The sequence below is a fragment of the Puma concolor genome, chromosome A2 (genome assembly GCF_028749965.1).
Source record: "Puma concolor isolate L17-30 chromosome A2, mPumCon1.1.hap2, whole genome shotgun sequence".
Lineage (NCBI taxonomy): Eukaryota > Metazoa > Chordata > Mammalia > Carnivora > Felidae > Puma > Puma concolor.
Genome location: NC_141668.1, coordinates 27962200 through 27979805, shown reverse-complemented (window position 1 = coordinate 27979805; position 17606 = coordinate 27962200). Strand labels below are relative to the sequence as shown.

The following is a 17606-nucleotide window of genomic DNA, read 5'->3' as shown; positions in this document are numbered from 1 at the left end:
CAATATATCCTGATATCTTCCAGTTCCTCAGTGGCAACTAATCTGTAACTTCGTGGCACAGAAATTTTGGAATTCAATCACTTAATTTTTACTAGGATACAGCTCTAAACCTTTCTCTGTATTAGTATCTAAATCTTTGTGAAAGAAAGCAAATGAATATTAACCTCTGGGCTAGCCTTATACTTAGCACATTGTTGGTATTCGATATATATGCTATGAGAAGAATAAAATATATACCAGAAAAATCTAGAATCTTGTACATATAAATTGGTATTCAATAAGTATCCACTGAATATATAGCAACTAGTAGGATAAAATAATAATTACTCCTAAGCAGTTATTAATTCTCAAAATTCCCAGATCTGAAAGCATACCCATAGTGATGTACTTTTCCTTGTATAAGGAATGGTACTGAAAGATCAAGGACTTCCAGGTCTTCATAGCCAGATCTCACAGGAATTACACTATGAAACTTATTTGCGAGTTTGTAGATTTCACCGAGTGTTCCTCCTATGAACACAGAATAAATAAATCCTTCAAGTAGTACAAATATAATGAAGGCAAAATTGAGTGTGTATTTAAGGAACACATGAGGTATAGTAAAAGACTAAAAGGACTGAAAGAAAAATACAATGAAGAATTTAGATGATTAATACATTTATTATAAAAAATAATAATTTGTAAACTTAGTATCCTGCACTGATTAAAGAAACCACTACACAGAAATGCTGAGACTTGAGCAAAATAGAAGACTTGTGAAACTTTAACCATCTTCCTAAATTTATACAAACTGCTCTTTTATGCTATAACACTTTGGTTTAAGTATTCAAAAGAAAATAAAATTGAGAGCCAAAATATAACAGGATTCTCATTATTAAATTTGCTATATACTAATAATGTCTAGGTAAATTAAGTCTTGAGTTTGAAATAAGTCTTTTAAACTTCCAGGTCAACATTAAATTTATATATAGCTGCGAAAAGTTTGTGTAATTACAATTCATGTATAGTGTTTGTTCATTTTTCCTAAAAAAATCATTACATTTCTAATTGTATGACACAGTGGCCATGAAAGCCATCACTAGCTAAGAAGAAAGAGTAAGCCCAGGGGTGCAATACTACTAGAAGGCAGGATTATCTAGAATAACTCAAACCTACTGGTTCCTTTCCTGGTGTATTTTTCACCTAGATTGAGCATTCCTCCTTCCTAGGGAAAGAGAATATGATTTATAAGAATACTTTTGTGTATTTCCTAATACTTGTAACGTTAAATTCAATTGTGAGGGGAAAGTACTCCCAGCACAGCAGAATAAGGACGTCCAAAAATACACTGCTCCATACAAGGAAAAAGAACACTGGCAAAAACTGTCAAATTTGACTTTTTTTTGGAACTCTAGAAATTAACCAAAGCCTTGCAACAATCCAAGGAGTGTTTATTCAGAAAAAGCAGATAAATCTTGGTAACAACAAGTTTTGTGGTGTTCTAAGTTGCCCAGCTCCCATTCCTCTTTCCACAGCTTTGCGAAGCTGGAAGCCACAGTTCTGCCGTGTCGCACTGCAGTTAGGTCCTTGCCCCTGGATAGGGTTATAATACTCAGAAATATGATAAAATAAAAATAGCTTGCATTTTGATGAAACCCTTTTATATTTTAAAGTTCTTTCAGATATATTTTCACATTTGAGTTTCGTTAAAAAGCTCTGTAAGTCAGTGTTATTACTCTGGATATATTTATTTGTTCAATAAATATTTACTGAGAGCCAGCTGCATGCCTAGTGTCCTACCCTAGGAGCTAAAGATACAAAGATTAAAATGAACATGGACCCTAGTTACAGTCTAGTAAGCAAACAAGTCTATAAACAGATATAATACAAATACAATACAGGAAGAAAAGTGATCTACTGAAAGTTCATACACTATGCAATAAAAACCACTCAAATCTGCCTTGAGAATCAAGAGTGCTTGGTAGGTGTAGGTGTTCATTAAATATTTCACATGAATTGTTGAGTAAAGGGAATTATTAAGTTACTTATGAACATTAGAGCAGAAATTCTCAGGAGAATAGCAACGGAATGGCAAAGAGGTACAGAGAAATACCCTGGGTTTAGGAATTGCCTCCGGTTCAATATGGCTGGAGGGTGTAATGGAAATTGAGGAATGGCAGGAGGTGAGACTGAAAGTTTGTGGGATGAGTGACAGGATCAGGAGCTAAAGGTACTTCTTCATTCAAGCTTCTTTTGGACCCTCAAGGTCAACTTGGCTTTAACACAGAATTCTCTGGGAGGCAGTTCACAGGAGAACACTAAAGTGTACTGGATATCCTCCTAGTTGGCCCTACAAGGACAATACTTATAGAAACTGATAGTTTCAAAGCTTTATTTTATTTTTAGGGCATACGAATAGTCTTACTCCATTTTTGTGTGTGTGCATGTGTCTGTGTGCTTCGTTTTTATATCTACTTACTGGTAGAGATTCCAGTATTGCTAATGGACTAAGATGATACCACATTTCACTCATCAAAGTGGACACATTTTTTAAAGTGCTAGTATATGATGATGAAGATGGGGGAACAGATAATCTCATATGCTACTAAAGCATATGAATACTACGACAGCTTTACTGGAAAGTAACTGGGCAACATTTACTTAATTCTTTGTGCCCCCTCCCACCCCCCAATTACATTTCATTCAGGGAGAAGAAACTTCATCACAGAGTTAATATGTCAAAAAATCAGAAACAATTCAGTTCCACTTACTACCTGTAGTGGGGAAGAGCCACAACTTCTCTATGATTCAGTTTTCTCGTGTATAAAAAAGAGCTTACAATAGGACCAAATGAATAGGAATATTGTCATGGTTAATTAATACATAGAAATTAAAATCATTTCTGGTATGCTGTAAGTGTATTAAAATAAGAGATGTTCATGAAAGGATACCAATGGTCATATTCATATGTATTTACATATATGTATTTTCTAAAACAGGTACATATTACTTTTATAAATAGAAAAATGTCACTAACAAAAATGATCATAATCCACTATAATAGAGATTAATTCATTTATAAAATAAAACTAAAGATTTCTCTGCAAATTAAAGATGATGTTTTCCTTCTATTATAGAATATTACTGAGGAAGAAAAGTCTCAAGGAAAATTATGAAACTTTAAATTTGGCATGGGGAAAAATAAGTTTATATGTGTGTGTGTGTGTATATATATATATTAGATAGATATTAAAATTAGTGAAAAGTGGAAAGGAAATGCAAAAATATATATGACTCAGTTTCTTCCTTTTAAAACCTGTCAAGTTATCTTTACTTGTTTCCAGGGTCCCTTCCTTGACCTAAATATCAATAGATGACTTTCATTTTTTTTTTTTTTTTTTATGGAACAACAGTGACATCCAGAGGCCAAGGTAACAACAACTGTACATAACAAGCAGCCTCTTGATGAAACACTGCTCGACAATGAGCTTGAATCTGATTAAGATTCTATCTGAATTCAACAAGATAGACAAATGCAAACACTTGAGTTCAATATACGATTTCCAAATGTAATTCAGATTAGTTTATATGTGTGTATATATATATATTTAAATCTATTTGTTATATATAATATATTCTATTTTATGTAATTTAAGTTAATAATATTTTGACTTTGTATGTCCTAGGTTGCCCCTAAAATATATTTAACAATCATTAATCACAGAAAGACACAAGCAAAAGCTGTATTCTAATAAAACAGTAACTTAAATACCTTACCTTCTATCAAAATCAGACAGTCACTTGAAAGTGGGAGAATACCATTATTTTTCACAAAATGAACAGCTACTTTTCGTTCTCCTTGATCTTTAGTGGTCCACATTTTAGAATCATATAATGATGTATTTTGTAGTTTAGTATCTGGGATTTTAGTGGCACCCTCTTGTAAAATTATATCCAAATCACCCTCATGTGGAACTTCTTGCCTAAAATCATTGACAATGAATAATACAAAACAATTGGTATAAGCTTGGAAATTCAAATTTAACAATTATCCAATTAAGACAAATTTGTTTACATGCTGATGCACCAGCTACTTATTTTAAAATGTGGAGATAATTCACTTTGCCGATTAAATGACTCTTATTCACAGAAAAAGATTTGATGATACTTCACAACTAAGTAGATCCATATCATAACTATATTAACTGCTAGCAATTTCCTTATCTGGTTTTGTGATACCAAGGATCCTATAACTATTTCTAACACCAATTCATTCTCCTCTGTAAGGAATGTTAAACTTCTCCAGGGGAGAAAAAGATACAGCTTCCTGTTAAATATTCACTTACCACCTAAGTAATCTCTTTCACAGGGCACCCACTTTACAAACCAATACTCCTTTCAATTCCTTTTAACCTAGACTAATAATTTTAAAAAGTCACGTGGTAAAGTATGTATACAATGGAAATGGCATGATCTGGAACCAAAATGTCTATGTCCTTGCCTTGGTTCTGTCTCCAACCAGCTGTGTAACTTCAGGTAACACCACTTCACCTTTTCGACATGATTCTCTTATTTGTCTAAAAAAATGCTCATAGACGGTAGTTTTGTTTGGCAAAGCTATATGACTTTACAGAATTTAACAAACTGTAATTTAATAATTCTTCAACAATTATATAAAATCTGTATTTATATTTTAATTCCGACCATCATTTTAAGCTCAAATGGGTAGAAGATGGTCCCCATTTTATTTAAAGTTTGATGATCAAAACTGTCTACAAATAGTATTATACTTAGATTGTGAAGGGCAAAATATACATATATTAATGTACATACACAAATTATATTTATATACACAAATATAATGGACTATGTAATTATATAATTTTATAATATATATACACACATGCACACACAAAAATATAAAGGAAATGTACTATATTTACACATTATATATTTAAAGGGAAGACAGTCAAATTGCATAAAAAAGAAAAAAGAGATTAAAAATAAATTCAGAATGTCTTGAGTTAGTAAGTACATAATCATTCTAATATAAATTTATTTTATATAAATATATAAGTGTATGTATTCATGCATGTATTAAAGCTACTAAACTGAATTTAGATCTGAAAACAGCACCCACTTTTATTTATTACTACTAAGAAATATCAGAAGGATTTACTAAGAATTTAGTATTTTCTCTTAAAAATGTTAACCACTGTTTCAAAATATAATATACAAAGTCACAATTTACACACTGCCAGGACTTAAACTGATTGGTATATATGAAAATGTATATTCACAAAATTATGAAATAAAAACTTCCGTTTTATTACAGAAAATACTTACAGTGCATGACATTTAGGACAATGAAGTTTAACAGACTGAAGGAGACTTCTGGGCTTATATGACCTTAATTTTGCTCGAATACGATACTGTTGAGGAGCTTTTTGTTTCAAAATAGCACATAGTGGGGTTTTCTCCAAATAGTGATGATCTGTAAGAACTAAAAATAATTTTAGATTAAGTCAGAATAACCTACAAGAATAATAAGAGTATTCATAATACGAATTCCCCTGAACCAGATACAATAAAACTGAATTATTTAAGTTCTATTGCCAAGCTTGTTAATATTTTGCCACATTTGTCATCATCTCCATCTGGTAGCTCCCTCTCCATATATACCTCCTTACATATTCATATGTATACATGAATCATTTATGAATAATTTCCAGATATCATGCTCTTTTATCCCTAAATACTTCAGTGTGTATTTCAGAAGATTCTGAAGATTGGCATATTATAGTGCAATTTTCAACGTCAGAATATGTAACACTATCACTGAATCAACAGACATTATTCAAATTTTTCCAACTGTCCCTATAATGTTCTTCCTTAGATCTTTATTTTTGGGTCCAGAAGCCAGTCCTGAACCATGCATTGCATTTATTTTTCCTGTCTCTTTGGACTCCTTTAATGTAGAACGGTCCCTCAGCTTTTCTTGGTCTTTTATGACACTGATATATTTGAGCAGAGGCCACTGACTTGGGTGTGTCTGGTTCTGCTCATGGTCAGATACAGATTATGCCCTTTTGGCAGTCTAGTATACTGCAAGTGATACAGGCGTCCCTCTCTGCATCGGAACAAGAGGCATACAAGTCACCAGCGTTTTCATTCCTGGGGATGTTAACTTTGCTCACTTGGTTATAGTGGTGTTCAACAGGTTTCTTCTCCACTATAAATTTATTATTTCCCCCTTTATAACTAATAAGAAAGTACTTGGGGAAATAGAAGTATCTCACTCCTCAGTAAACATTTTAGGATCCTGCTAGTTTAGAACCCACTAGTGATTTACAACTAAGTCAGTTATTACTATCATGGTTGCAAAATGATTTTTTTTTCCTAACTTCATCATTCCTTTTACATTTGTTAGCTGTCATTCTATTGTAACTAGGAGCTCTCCACTCAATCACACATATTTATTCATTCATTCATTTGTTCTTTTATTTACTATCCACACGGACTAATGGATCCCTACTACTGTTCGGCTTTACTCCATCACTAGTATTTTTTATTTTGATGCTCAAATTGTATCAGATTTGACATGCTCCATAATTAACTGAGAACTTCTTTACCTTCTGGCACAACAAGATGTTCTGGATTCATCTTGTAATTCTCCTGTCCCAATCCTGGAGCCTGCTATCTCTCCAAGCAGCCCTGATTCTTTTTAAGGGGGAATATCATTTATAAACCAAGATCTGTGCATGAGGTGCATCCATTGCTATTGGGTTGCCATTATTTTGAAGCCCTTTAACTGGACAGAGATAGGATATACATGCAAATGTGTTCATACTTATACTTCCACACATGCACCTGCACATGTATAAATGTATACATATACACATACATGTATATATATGCACACACACACACACAGACATCTACATCTATTTCTACATTTATTTATAAAATCATGAGTCCATACTGACCCTTCCTATTCCAATACAACACCACAAGTTTCTTTCTTCTGGCTTTCCCTCATTTCACAGTTATATGTTCTTTCTCCAATGAGAAACTCGTATTATTATAATAGTATATTACAGAGCTTCATTTAATAGACTCATGCTGAATAATTTTTTTTCTTAATTTTTTTCATCTTAGCTGAACTAACAGAAAGAGGGCATCTGACAGATTTACTATCATTGCTAACATTAAAGTTTTGGGGTATACTGCCTTTATGGGCACATCGCTAAATTCATAGTGTGAATAGATAAAAATTATGTCATATATTTTATCACATTCTCAAAATGAAATAAGCCCCACTGCACTGTTAAATAGTAGAATATGTTTTACAAACCTCATACCTGTAGGACTTAAAATATATGTTCAATGTAAAAACATGTATCTTTCTGAGTTCCATTTTATGCCAGTTAGGATGAGGCACGGAAATGAAAGATAAGTATGTGTATATTTTTGCCCTCATGGATATCTGCTCTCAATAATATATAGGAACAAATTAGTTGATAAATGTAAGGACAGACTTTATTATGCACACTATTACACCCTTATTTCAAAAATGAAACATAGTCTTACTTGTAGCTGATAGTTGCTGACATCTTTCTACCTCATATAGTGATACTGATCCAGAGCCTAGAGGAAAGAAAAAGGAAGAATTATACAGTTTTAAGATCCATGAAAAATTCCATATGGAACTGAAAACTATATAACATTGTTGATAAGAACTGAAGAAAATCTAAACAATAGTAAAACATGCCATGTTCATGGACTAGAAGGCTCACAACTGTTTGTTAAGACATCAATTCTCTCCAAACTGATCTGCAGAGTCAATATAATCCTAATCAAAATCGCAGAGGCTTTATTACAGTAAAAGATAAGAGACTCTATCACTTAAGTGGAAATGCAAAGAATCCAGAATATAAAATATAATTCTGAAAAAGAATAAAACTGGTTGGGGCGCCTGGGTGGCACAGTCGGTTAAGTGTCCGGCTTCAGCCAGGTCACGATCTCGCGGTCCGTGAGTTCGAGCCCCGCGTCAGGCTCTGGGCTGATGGCTCAGAGCCTGGAGCCTGTTTCCGATTCTGTGTCTCCCTCTCTCTCTGCCCCTCCCCCGTTCATGCTCTGTCTCTCTCTGTCCCAAAAATAAATAAAAAACGTTGAAAAAAAAATTAAAAAAAAAAAAAACTGGCAGACTTATGCTACCTGACTTAAAGACTTATTATAAAGCTACAGTAATCAAGGCAATATGATATTGGCATAAACACTGACAAGCATATCAAGAGAATTACATAGAAAGCCTAGAAATAAACCAGCACTTACATGGTCACTTTGATTTCTGATAAAGCAGGAAACAACCCAAAGAGAAAGCACAACCCTGGTGCTACAAAAACTGGAAATTAGTTTTAGGAGAAAAAAGTTTACTTCATACCATACTATGAAGTATTTCTGACTGGAAAACCCAGAAATAAATCCACATTTACACTCACTTGATTTTTGACAAAGACACCCAACCCATCTCATAGAAAAAAACAAAAAACAAAACAAAACAAAAAAAACCAAAAAAACTAATGGTGCAAAGACTGGAAATTCATATTAAAAACAATGTCTACCTCATAGGGTACTACTGGGTATTGCAAGGGAATTAGCGATACAGGCAATACAGATGAATTTCAAAAACAGTACATAAGAGAGAATATATTATTCCGTTTATTTGAAGTTATAGACAATCTATGGTGGAAAAAAAAATCAGAACTTCTGGGGATGGACTGAATGGGAAGGAACATGAGGGAACTTCCTGCAACAAGGGTGATATTTTACATTTTTAAAGGGATTTAAGTTACACAGGTTTATGTATTAGCCAGAACTTGTGGAATGGTACACTTGAGTTGTCCACTGCGTTTAACTTTACATCAAAAATCAAAAAGGTTCATCAACAAATACTGAATTCTAGTTAATGATGTTGTTCTGAAGTTTTGAGGAGGTGTATTTCTTTCTGCAACTTACTTTGACATGGATCAAATTATAAGATGGGTTGATTAGGAGAGAGTGAGAGAGAAATATATGACAGAACAAAGAGAATCCAGAGAGCAGGTATATGAGTGTTCACTGTACAACTGTTCTAATTTTTCTGCATGTTTGAAAATTTTTATTATTTTGGAAAAACACATTGTGAAAGAAATAAATGGAGAAGTGGATAAGACAATAAAGTTATTAAAGTTAATAAGATGATGGCTTGATGAACACCATAAAATAGGATTTTACTTTAACAAGAAAGCAAAGGAGGGGTGCCTGGGTGGCTCAATAGGTGAAGTGTCTGACTTTGGCTCAGGTCATGATCTCACGGTTCAAGGGTTCAAGCCCCACATCAGGCTCTGTGCTGACAGCTCAGAGCCTGGAGCCTGCTTTCAATTCTGTGTCTCCATCTCTCTCTGTCCCTCCCCTGCTTGACTCTGTCTCTCTCTTAAAAATAAATAAACATGAAAAAAAAATTAAAAAAACAAGAAAGCAAAGGAAGTGAACACAGCAGTAAGTTTTAATAGTGCTTTCTAAAATGAATTTGAGACTAAAAAAGTATCCATATTTTGGAATTACTTTGGCTTACATTCTATTGCATATCATAGTATGTTTGGGCAGCACCTGGGTGGCTCAGTGGTTAAGCATCTGACTCTTGGTCATGATCTCACAGTTCATGAGATCAAGCCTGATATTGAGTTCTATACTGACAGTGTGGAGCCTACTTAGGATACTCTCTCTCTCCCTCTCCCTCTCCCTCTGTCCCTCCCCCCACACTCTCTCTCAAAATAAATAAACTTAGAAACAATTTTATAGTATGTTTTTATAATTTTTTTTATGTGGCATCATATACAAACATGCATTAATAGTCCTTCTTCCTCAACATCACTAATAAATGGCATAAGAATTCATGACAAGAGAACCTGACTGGACATCATAAGCTGGCTAAGTAGAATTTCAATGAATCTGATCACCTAGTATTAGCCATTCTGCATGAAGTGAAAACAATTGTAAAAACCTTAAAAGCAGTCGAATAAGAAGAAAATCAGAGAAACTGTGTAAAATATATATATGGTCTCCCTCAAACTGATTAAAATAATTTTAAAAACCCAATGGAAAATCAGGTAAAAGGTAAGAGCAGACAATTCAAAGAAGAGGAAGTAAAAAGGGCTGATAAAATATATAATATTTTCTATTTCCCAAGTACTCAAGGAAACTAAGTAAGATATCACCTTATATTTGCTACACTGCTATTTGCATATGAATTCTATGGCATTTTGTCATATAATCTGACAGCATCTATTAAAATAAAAGATGTGCTTATCCTTTGATCTGCCAACTCCTCTTTTAGGAGTTTATTTTAGAGAAAGAAAAGCAGGAATTTATAATTGTTCAAGGATAGCTATTAAAGCATTATTTGTAAGAGCAAAAAACTGGAAACCTGAAGGTCTATCAAATGGAAAATAGCTACATTTATAATGTTAGACTCACATTACAAAACATTATGCAACTATTAAAATGAGTTTAAGATTTGGGGTGCCTGGGTGGCTCAGTTGGTTGAGCGGCCGACTTTGGCTCAAGTCGCGATCCCGCGGTCCATGAGTGCGAGCCCCGCGTCGGGCTCTGTGCTGACAGCTCGGAGCCTGGAGCCTGTTTCAGACTCTGTGTCTCCCTCTCTCTGACCCTCCCCCGTTCATGCTCTGTCTCTCAAAAATAAGTAAATGTTAAAAAAAAATTTTTTTTAAATAAAATAAAATAAAATAAAATAAAATAAAATAAAATAAAATGAGTTTAAGATGGATTAGCCCAGGAAGAGATCTATGATACACTGACAAAGCAACTATGTAGTATGTCCCATTTTTTAAAATATTTTAAACAGAGGGGAAAGTCATATCTGTTAATGTACAGGCATATATATTTCTATAAACATGAAAGTGCTGAAGAAACCACACTGTTAACATTACCTCAGTAGTGGGCATAAAGGCATGAGGAAGCTGTGTCACTTGGTATTATGGCATGTATTATTAACTTTATAGTTTAAAAATAATTTAAAAATCTCTGAAAAAGGAGAAAAGAAATTTCAAAAAGTGTAATTACAAATTATGCTGTCTCCAAATGACTGTCAGTTGAAGTAAATTGCCCTCCTAATTGTAGTTTAATCACAGATCTGGCTAGGTGCTAGGAAATGTGGAGAGTTTTAAGGCAGAGAGAATAAAGAAATAAATTTAAAATATGTCCAAAAAATCAGGGGCACGTGGGTGGCTCAGTCAGTTGAATGTCAATTCTTGATTTCAGGTCAGGTCATGATCCCAGAGTTGTGGGATCGAGCCCTGCACCAACCTCTGTGCTGAGCATGGAGCCTGATGAAAATTCTCATTCTCTCTCTCTCTCTCTCTCTCTCTCTCTCTCTCTCTCTCTCTCTCTCTCCCTACCCTCCCCTGCTTGCACTCTCTCTCTCTCTCAACTTAAAAAAAAAAAGGTACGGGGCGCCTGGGTGGCGCAGTCGGTTAAGCGTCCGACTTCAGCCAGGTCATGATCTCGCGGTCCGCGAGTTTGAGCCCCGCGTCAGGCTCTGGGCTGATGGCTCAGAGCCTGGAGCCTGTTTCCGATTCTGTGTCTCCCTCTCTCTCTGCCCCTCCCCCGTTCATGCTCTGTCTCTCTCTGTCCCAAAAATAAATAAAAAACGTTGAAAAAAAAATTAAAAAAAAAAAGGTACAAAAAAAATCAAATAATCTGCAGTTGAATCTGACTTTGCCTTTAGTTAATAGCTAAGTAACCCTGGGTGACTTACACGACCCCTGTCATTCAAAGCCTGTTTCCTTTCTGTAAAAGGGACAAAACAATTTCAACCTCAAAGGAATACTGTTAGGATTAATGCATGTAGGCACTTAGTAAGTTCCTACAGCAAGCAATACATGTTAATTTTAATGCTTATTATTACTAGTATAGAAAAAAATACTCATAAAATAGATTGTAAATATGTGTGTGTGTATATATATACACACATATATATCATGTAATTATATTTATATATAACTTACGTGTGTATATATATATATGTGTGTGTGTGTGTGTATATATGTATATATAAATGGCATAGATTCTAGGTCCCAGAATGTACCCTTGTACATTAAGACAGTAAGGCAAAATAGTAAAGGACAAAAATCTTGCAGATTTTTAAAATTTAGATTTGAACAGTATACAATAATATAATATATAATACAGAACTATGTGTGTGTTTAAGATCTTGTATCTAGGTACTTGATTAACTTGATAAAGACTGGGATCTATATGCATCTCTGAAATATGTATGATCAAAAAATAATTGAGCTCTTTGAAATAAAGCAGCAAAAACAATCACTGTTCATATTAGAAACTGACAAGCAAAATGGTTGCCTAGGAAATACAAAATTTTAATGAATATATATACATACACATATAAATATATACATATAAATACTACATATATCACAAATCAAGTAATCCTTACCATCCCAATTTGAAAATGCAATTACACAATAAGGGAAGAATAATGTTTACTTTGCATAGGACACAGATAAAGATTTAGCCTATTCCTTTACAATGAATATGGATTTAACAAAAAAGAGAAAGAGGCAGAGATGGGAAGATATTCAAAAAAAGAGAATATTGATTGATAAAGCCATTTTACTTAGCACAGACTAAACTGTTAACATTAAAAACTGTCCTTACTTGAAAGAGACCGAAAGCTGTCCTCATGTTCTGACTGACATATACCATCAAAACACTGACCGGCTGTCAAATCTGCAGATTCTAAAACCCTATAATGGAAAGAATATAATTTCAAATCAAGTTGTATAAAACAAAGTCAATATGATCAGTTCCGTTCTATCCTTAGAATATAAGAAATCACTGAAATTGTATAAAAATTACGTATGTGTGTAGTACAGCTTCTTCAGGAGAAAGTCTACAGCTTTCTTCAGAGCATCTGGGAGTTCTGAGATCTCCCAATTTAAAAAACCTGATGCTACAAAGATGAGTGAAACAGTAGGATGATGAAATACAGCAAACAAAAGTAAACCAGGGATTTATTGGATGGCATTCTGTCAGAACAATCTTACTCCAGATTCAAAAAGTAAAATACTATGCTCTATATATGGAAATATGAGAAATAAAGAAGTACAACTGATAGAAGATTATTAAAGTAGCTAATTTAATTGGCTTTAAAAGTCACACTATTTCAATATATTAAAACATAAAAATATTATTTCATTTGAACTTACTGAACAGGTCATTTTCTAGAGCTCTTTGAAGACATGCAGAAGATTTATTTTTTATTCCTCTAGAATCCTGGTCATAAAGTTTCTGTACACAATGAGCACCAGAAACACTTCACAAAGAAGGGAACTGAATATGTAGCAGGACCTAAGGCATTATTCACTTTCTGGGCACATTTCAAAGTTTTTAAAATACACTGTAAAACATTTCTGTTACCTATTTGATCAGTCCTAGGCACTTTAGAAAGATAATTATTTTTTCATGGCAGGATTAAGTACGTTGGGAATTCTAGATATGTATCAAGTTTTCCAAACTTGAGCTCAGCTCCAGTTTCAACTGTTCGCTGGTGTTACGTGGGGAATGTGACCCATGGTGGAAGAAGAGAATAAGCACACAGAGTAGACATAAGTGCACAAGAACTGCTGGAAACCTGACATTACACCCCTAGCTCTGCTACTGTTTAGCTATTCGAACCTGCAATCACTTGAGTTTGGTTTCATTTGGTTCACCTATTTAGACAAATGGATAATGGCACAGTAGCCTATGAGGATTGATTACAAAGAACTTATCAAATCCACCCACCCCAGCACAGAACAATAGTATCTTGGAAATCAGCTTAATTAATACCTTATTTACAACTTCTAATAGGTGTATCATTTGCTTACTTTTTCAGTTGATCCACATCAGAGTTACTTTCTGGCAAGACTCTGATTCCCCGGCCATAACTGGTACCCCCATGGAGATGAAACTCTAGAGCTAACAATGTTGCTTGGTTCTCCAAATTCACTGATTGAAGTTTGGTATGGAGGCTATAAATTCTAAGAAAGCTTCCAACCTAAAAATAGATTATTTAGGATTTAAAAAATGAGAAAAATCAAACAATTTCCGATACATAAAATACTTAACAAATGTGGGGCACAGACCAACAGTCAAAAGTGCTGACCTATCAGGATACTGGTATGCGATACTGATGTGTACTGAATATCAGTCTCAAGGACACTGTATCAAAACCAAAATGTGTTTTATGTGTGCACGCACATGTGTATATACATATACATGTTCGTGTATATTTAGGCACGTATATATGTATATACATACATATACGTAGACCCATGTATTTATGTAGATGTGTATATGTAGTATATAAGTATATGTACATATGCATATTACGTATCTATCTATCCATATGTTTTTTCCAATGAAAGACATTTCAAAGATACTGAAGTGTGAAATAAAACTGAATCTTAGCAGTGATAAAATACACTAGTTAAGAAACCTATAACCTAAATCAAACCCAAGCCCTCTATTTGATTTGGAAGCCTGTTTAAGGTTTCTTAACTTGCTTTAGCTACTTGAAGGTAAGATTTCATTAAATACGGTTGCTAAAATACTCTCATTATGAGAATACTAGAAAATATTTTTTAATGCACTATAATAGCAAAAATATCCCTATTCCACAAGTTCTATGGAAATAGCAAAAATATCCCCCTATTCCACAAGTTTTATGGAAAGAAAACTTTTGTAATAAGAACTCTGTCACCATAACGTGAAATACATTGTGAGTTCAAATACAAAACTAAACCAATTATAATTTTTAACTAAATGTTCTACAATTTTAGATGTTTTATTTAGTCTTAAAAATGTCTTTATAGAGTATTTGTTTAAGGGAGAAGACTTAAAATGACAGATGCAGAATGTTTATAAAAGAAATTGACACCTACTCAAAGGAAGAAGCTACATAACCTTTTTCCAACCCAGTCATGTTTTTATGAGAAGGAGATAGGACATTTAGGTCTTTTTTTTCTCTGACTTCTTCCACTGACATACATCTACAACATGGCAGAGGAGCAGGGTAAAAAGAGTCAGAGAAAGAAAACTCCAAAGGAAAAGAAGACGAAACTAGTTTTCCTCATGGTCTCTAAAGTGAAATACTAGAAGAAGAAAAAAAAAAACCAAAACAGTCCATTTCTATTTACTTTTATCTCACTTTTTCTGGATGTTTATTATTCTGTGATTCCTTTTCAAAGTAGGTAATACACTAGTACACATATAAAAAAAGCACTTAGGGAAGGCCTAAAACATGCAGGGACCTGGCTGGCCCAGTCAGTAGAGCACGTAACTCTTAATCTTGGAGTCCTGAGTTCTAGCCCCATGTTGGAGGAAGAGGTCACGTAAGGAAAAAACAAAACAAACAAACAAAAAAAAAAAACATATTAAAAACCACCTCCCTCTAAATAAAATGCTCCATGTAAATTAAAAAAAAAAATGCTTTTAAAGGCCTAAACGTGGAGAAAGATATCATATTCATAAATAACAAGCTTTAACACTATAAAGATAGTAATTTTCCCCCAAATTAATTTTTAAAATCAGTATAATTTCAATCAAAATCTCCAGTGTCTTACATGAAATTTGAAAAACTGATCTGAAAATGCATACAGACGTGAACAGCAAGTCAGGTTTGAAGACTAAACTGTGGGAGTGGGGGGTGGGGGCGGGGAAGGTTTGCTTGATCTGTAGAATCATTTAAAAATAAAGCTGTAATAATTAAGACTCTCTGGTATTAACGCAGACACTTGTATGAACATGGATATATCTTAAAAATATAAAAGAAAAAAGTAAATTACAGAATAATATATATATCTTATGCATTTTTCAGAGAAAAGTACATTATTAAAATAAAAGCATAATAAACCTGGGTGTATATACCTACATGTTAGGATAAATAGAAAGATACTAAGGAGCAAAACATGAGAATGAGCAGAGGTACAAAGAAGACTCAACATGTAGAGATTTATGTCCTAAAAATTAAAAGCACCTGAAATTAGTGTGGCAAAACATTTAAAAATATTAACTTTGAATGGTAGGCACATGGGTATTTATTACACTATCTTTTCCACTACTATATTTCATAACAAAACAATATTTAAAGACCATGAAAGAATTTATTTATATAAATAGGCTATCAAGATGACAAATTGTTATTTCCACAAATTCCTTCTGGAGGCAGCATTGTATTTTTTTTAAGCTGGCTAAATATACCATGAAATGTGCCAGATGCTCTACTATAATAGACACACATTGCTTAGTCTTGTCAGTAATGTGATAAGATTCTAAAATTACAAGTGAGGGAGTCATAACCAAAAATTATAAAAATATACTTTCACAAATTGTGATAAATATCCCTTTCAGTGAATATCAAAAAGGAAGTAAAGCAGGGGTGCCTGGGTGGCTCAGTCAGTTAAGCCTACAACTCCTGATTTCAGCTCAGGTTATGATCTCATTCATGGTTGGTCGTGAGATCAAACCCTGTGTTGGGCTCCATGCTGAGCAAGGGGTCTGCTGAAGACTTTCTCCTATCCCTCTGTCCCTCCCCGCTAGCAAAATAAAAAAGCAAAGCAAATGTAGCTATTAAGAAATCACTATCCCTTTAGAAATAATTTAAATCTTCCCTCTAAACTATTGAGAAGTTCCCTTGAATAGTTTTAATTACCTGTATATGTCTGAAAATAACCAAACTATATAGCTCTTGGGTCACTGAAGGCCAAAACATAATTATGATTATATATTTTTTATAATTATGTTTAAATTGTGTCAGGATAAGACTGGGGATTAGAAATACACTGCTTTAATTTCTAGACAAAAAGTTTGCGATGTGTGTGTGCTTATGCACATGTGTGTGTGCCCACATATAGGTGGGTTTGTGAATGTGTGAATGTGTAACACTCAAAAAGCAAAATTTAGGAAGAATGTTAAGGGCGATTTCAACTGTAAAATGTACTGCATATAAAAGCCAATTATATTATACTTAGATTGCCTTCACTGTCTTCTCTTTATTAAAAACATATTTTTTTCCTGTTCCTATGCAACAAAAATACATGTGTTCCATGTATTTCAGTATAAAAATGCAATTTCAAACAGTTGTCTTCAAGCATTGATAAGAATTCATTTGTATTAATGTCATCTGACTGGGAATTTCTTAAGTTAATATGAAATGGTATACAGGTTTCCTTAGTATAAATAAAATGTGATGTCAATATACATTAACTAAAAGCTTACAGTTGCCTTACTTATACAGAGAAATTCCCTTCCATTTTTCTATTACAGTGCAGATAAATAATGTAATATTATATCTTTAGAAAAAGATTAAGTGCTGTATATTTTCTTAGCAATGTGCGCTCAGAGCACCCTCTAGTGGGTAAGATAAGGTAAACAAAAAGGGACCTGAAAAAAATTCACAGCTCTCATTGATTTATTAACTCACCAGCAGATACTATTTACTTCATCTTTACTGTAAGAAAAGCACTGTGCTAGGTGTTATTCAAGTCTTGGACAGGTGAGAAGGA

At 33.6% G+C, this 17606-nt stretch overlaps 1 protein-coding gene across 3 annotated transcripts in view; it reads right to left on the bottom strand.

Moving 5' to 3' along the window:
* Positions 1-17606, bottom strand: part of POT1 (protection of telomeres 1) — an 80663-nt gene that overhangs the window by 10390 nt on the left and 52667 nt on the right. For all 3 annotated transcript variants that reach the window (XM_086691141.1, XM_025929827.2, XM_086691144.1), the window contains exons 11-16: positions 13929-14098; positions 12718-12806; positions 7570-7626; positions 5326-5482; positions 3757-3962; positions 375-510 (exon numbers count right to left, since the gene is read on the bottom strand). In XM_086691141.1, the coding sequence (XP_086547267.1) occupies positions 375-510; positions 3757-3962; positions 5326-5482; positions 7570-7626; positions 12718-12806; positions 13929-14098 (815 nt within the window). The remainder of the gene's footprint in view (positions 1-374; positions 511-3756; positions 3963-5325; positions 5483-7569; positions 7627-12717; positions 12807-13928; positions 14099-17606) is intronic.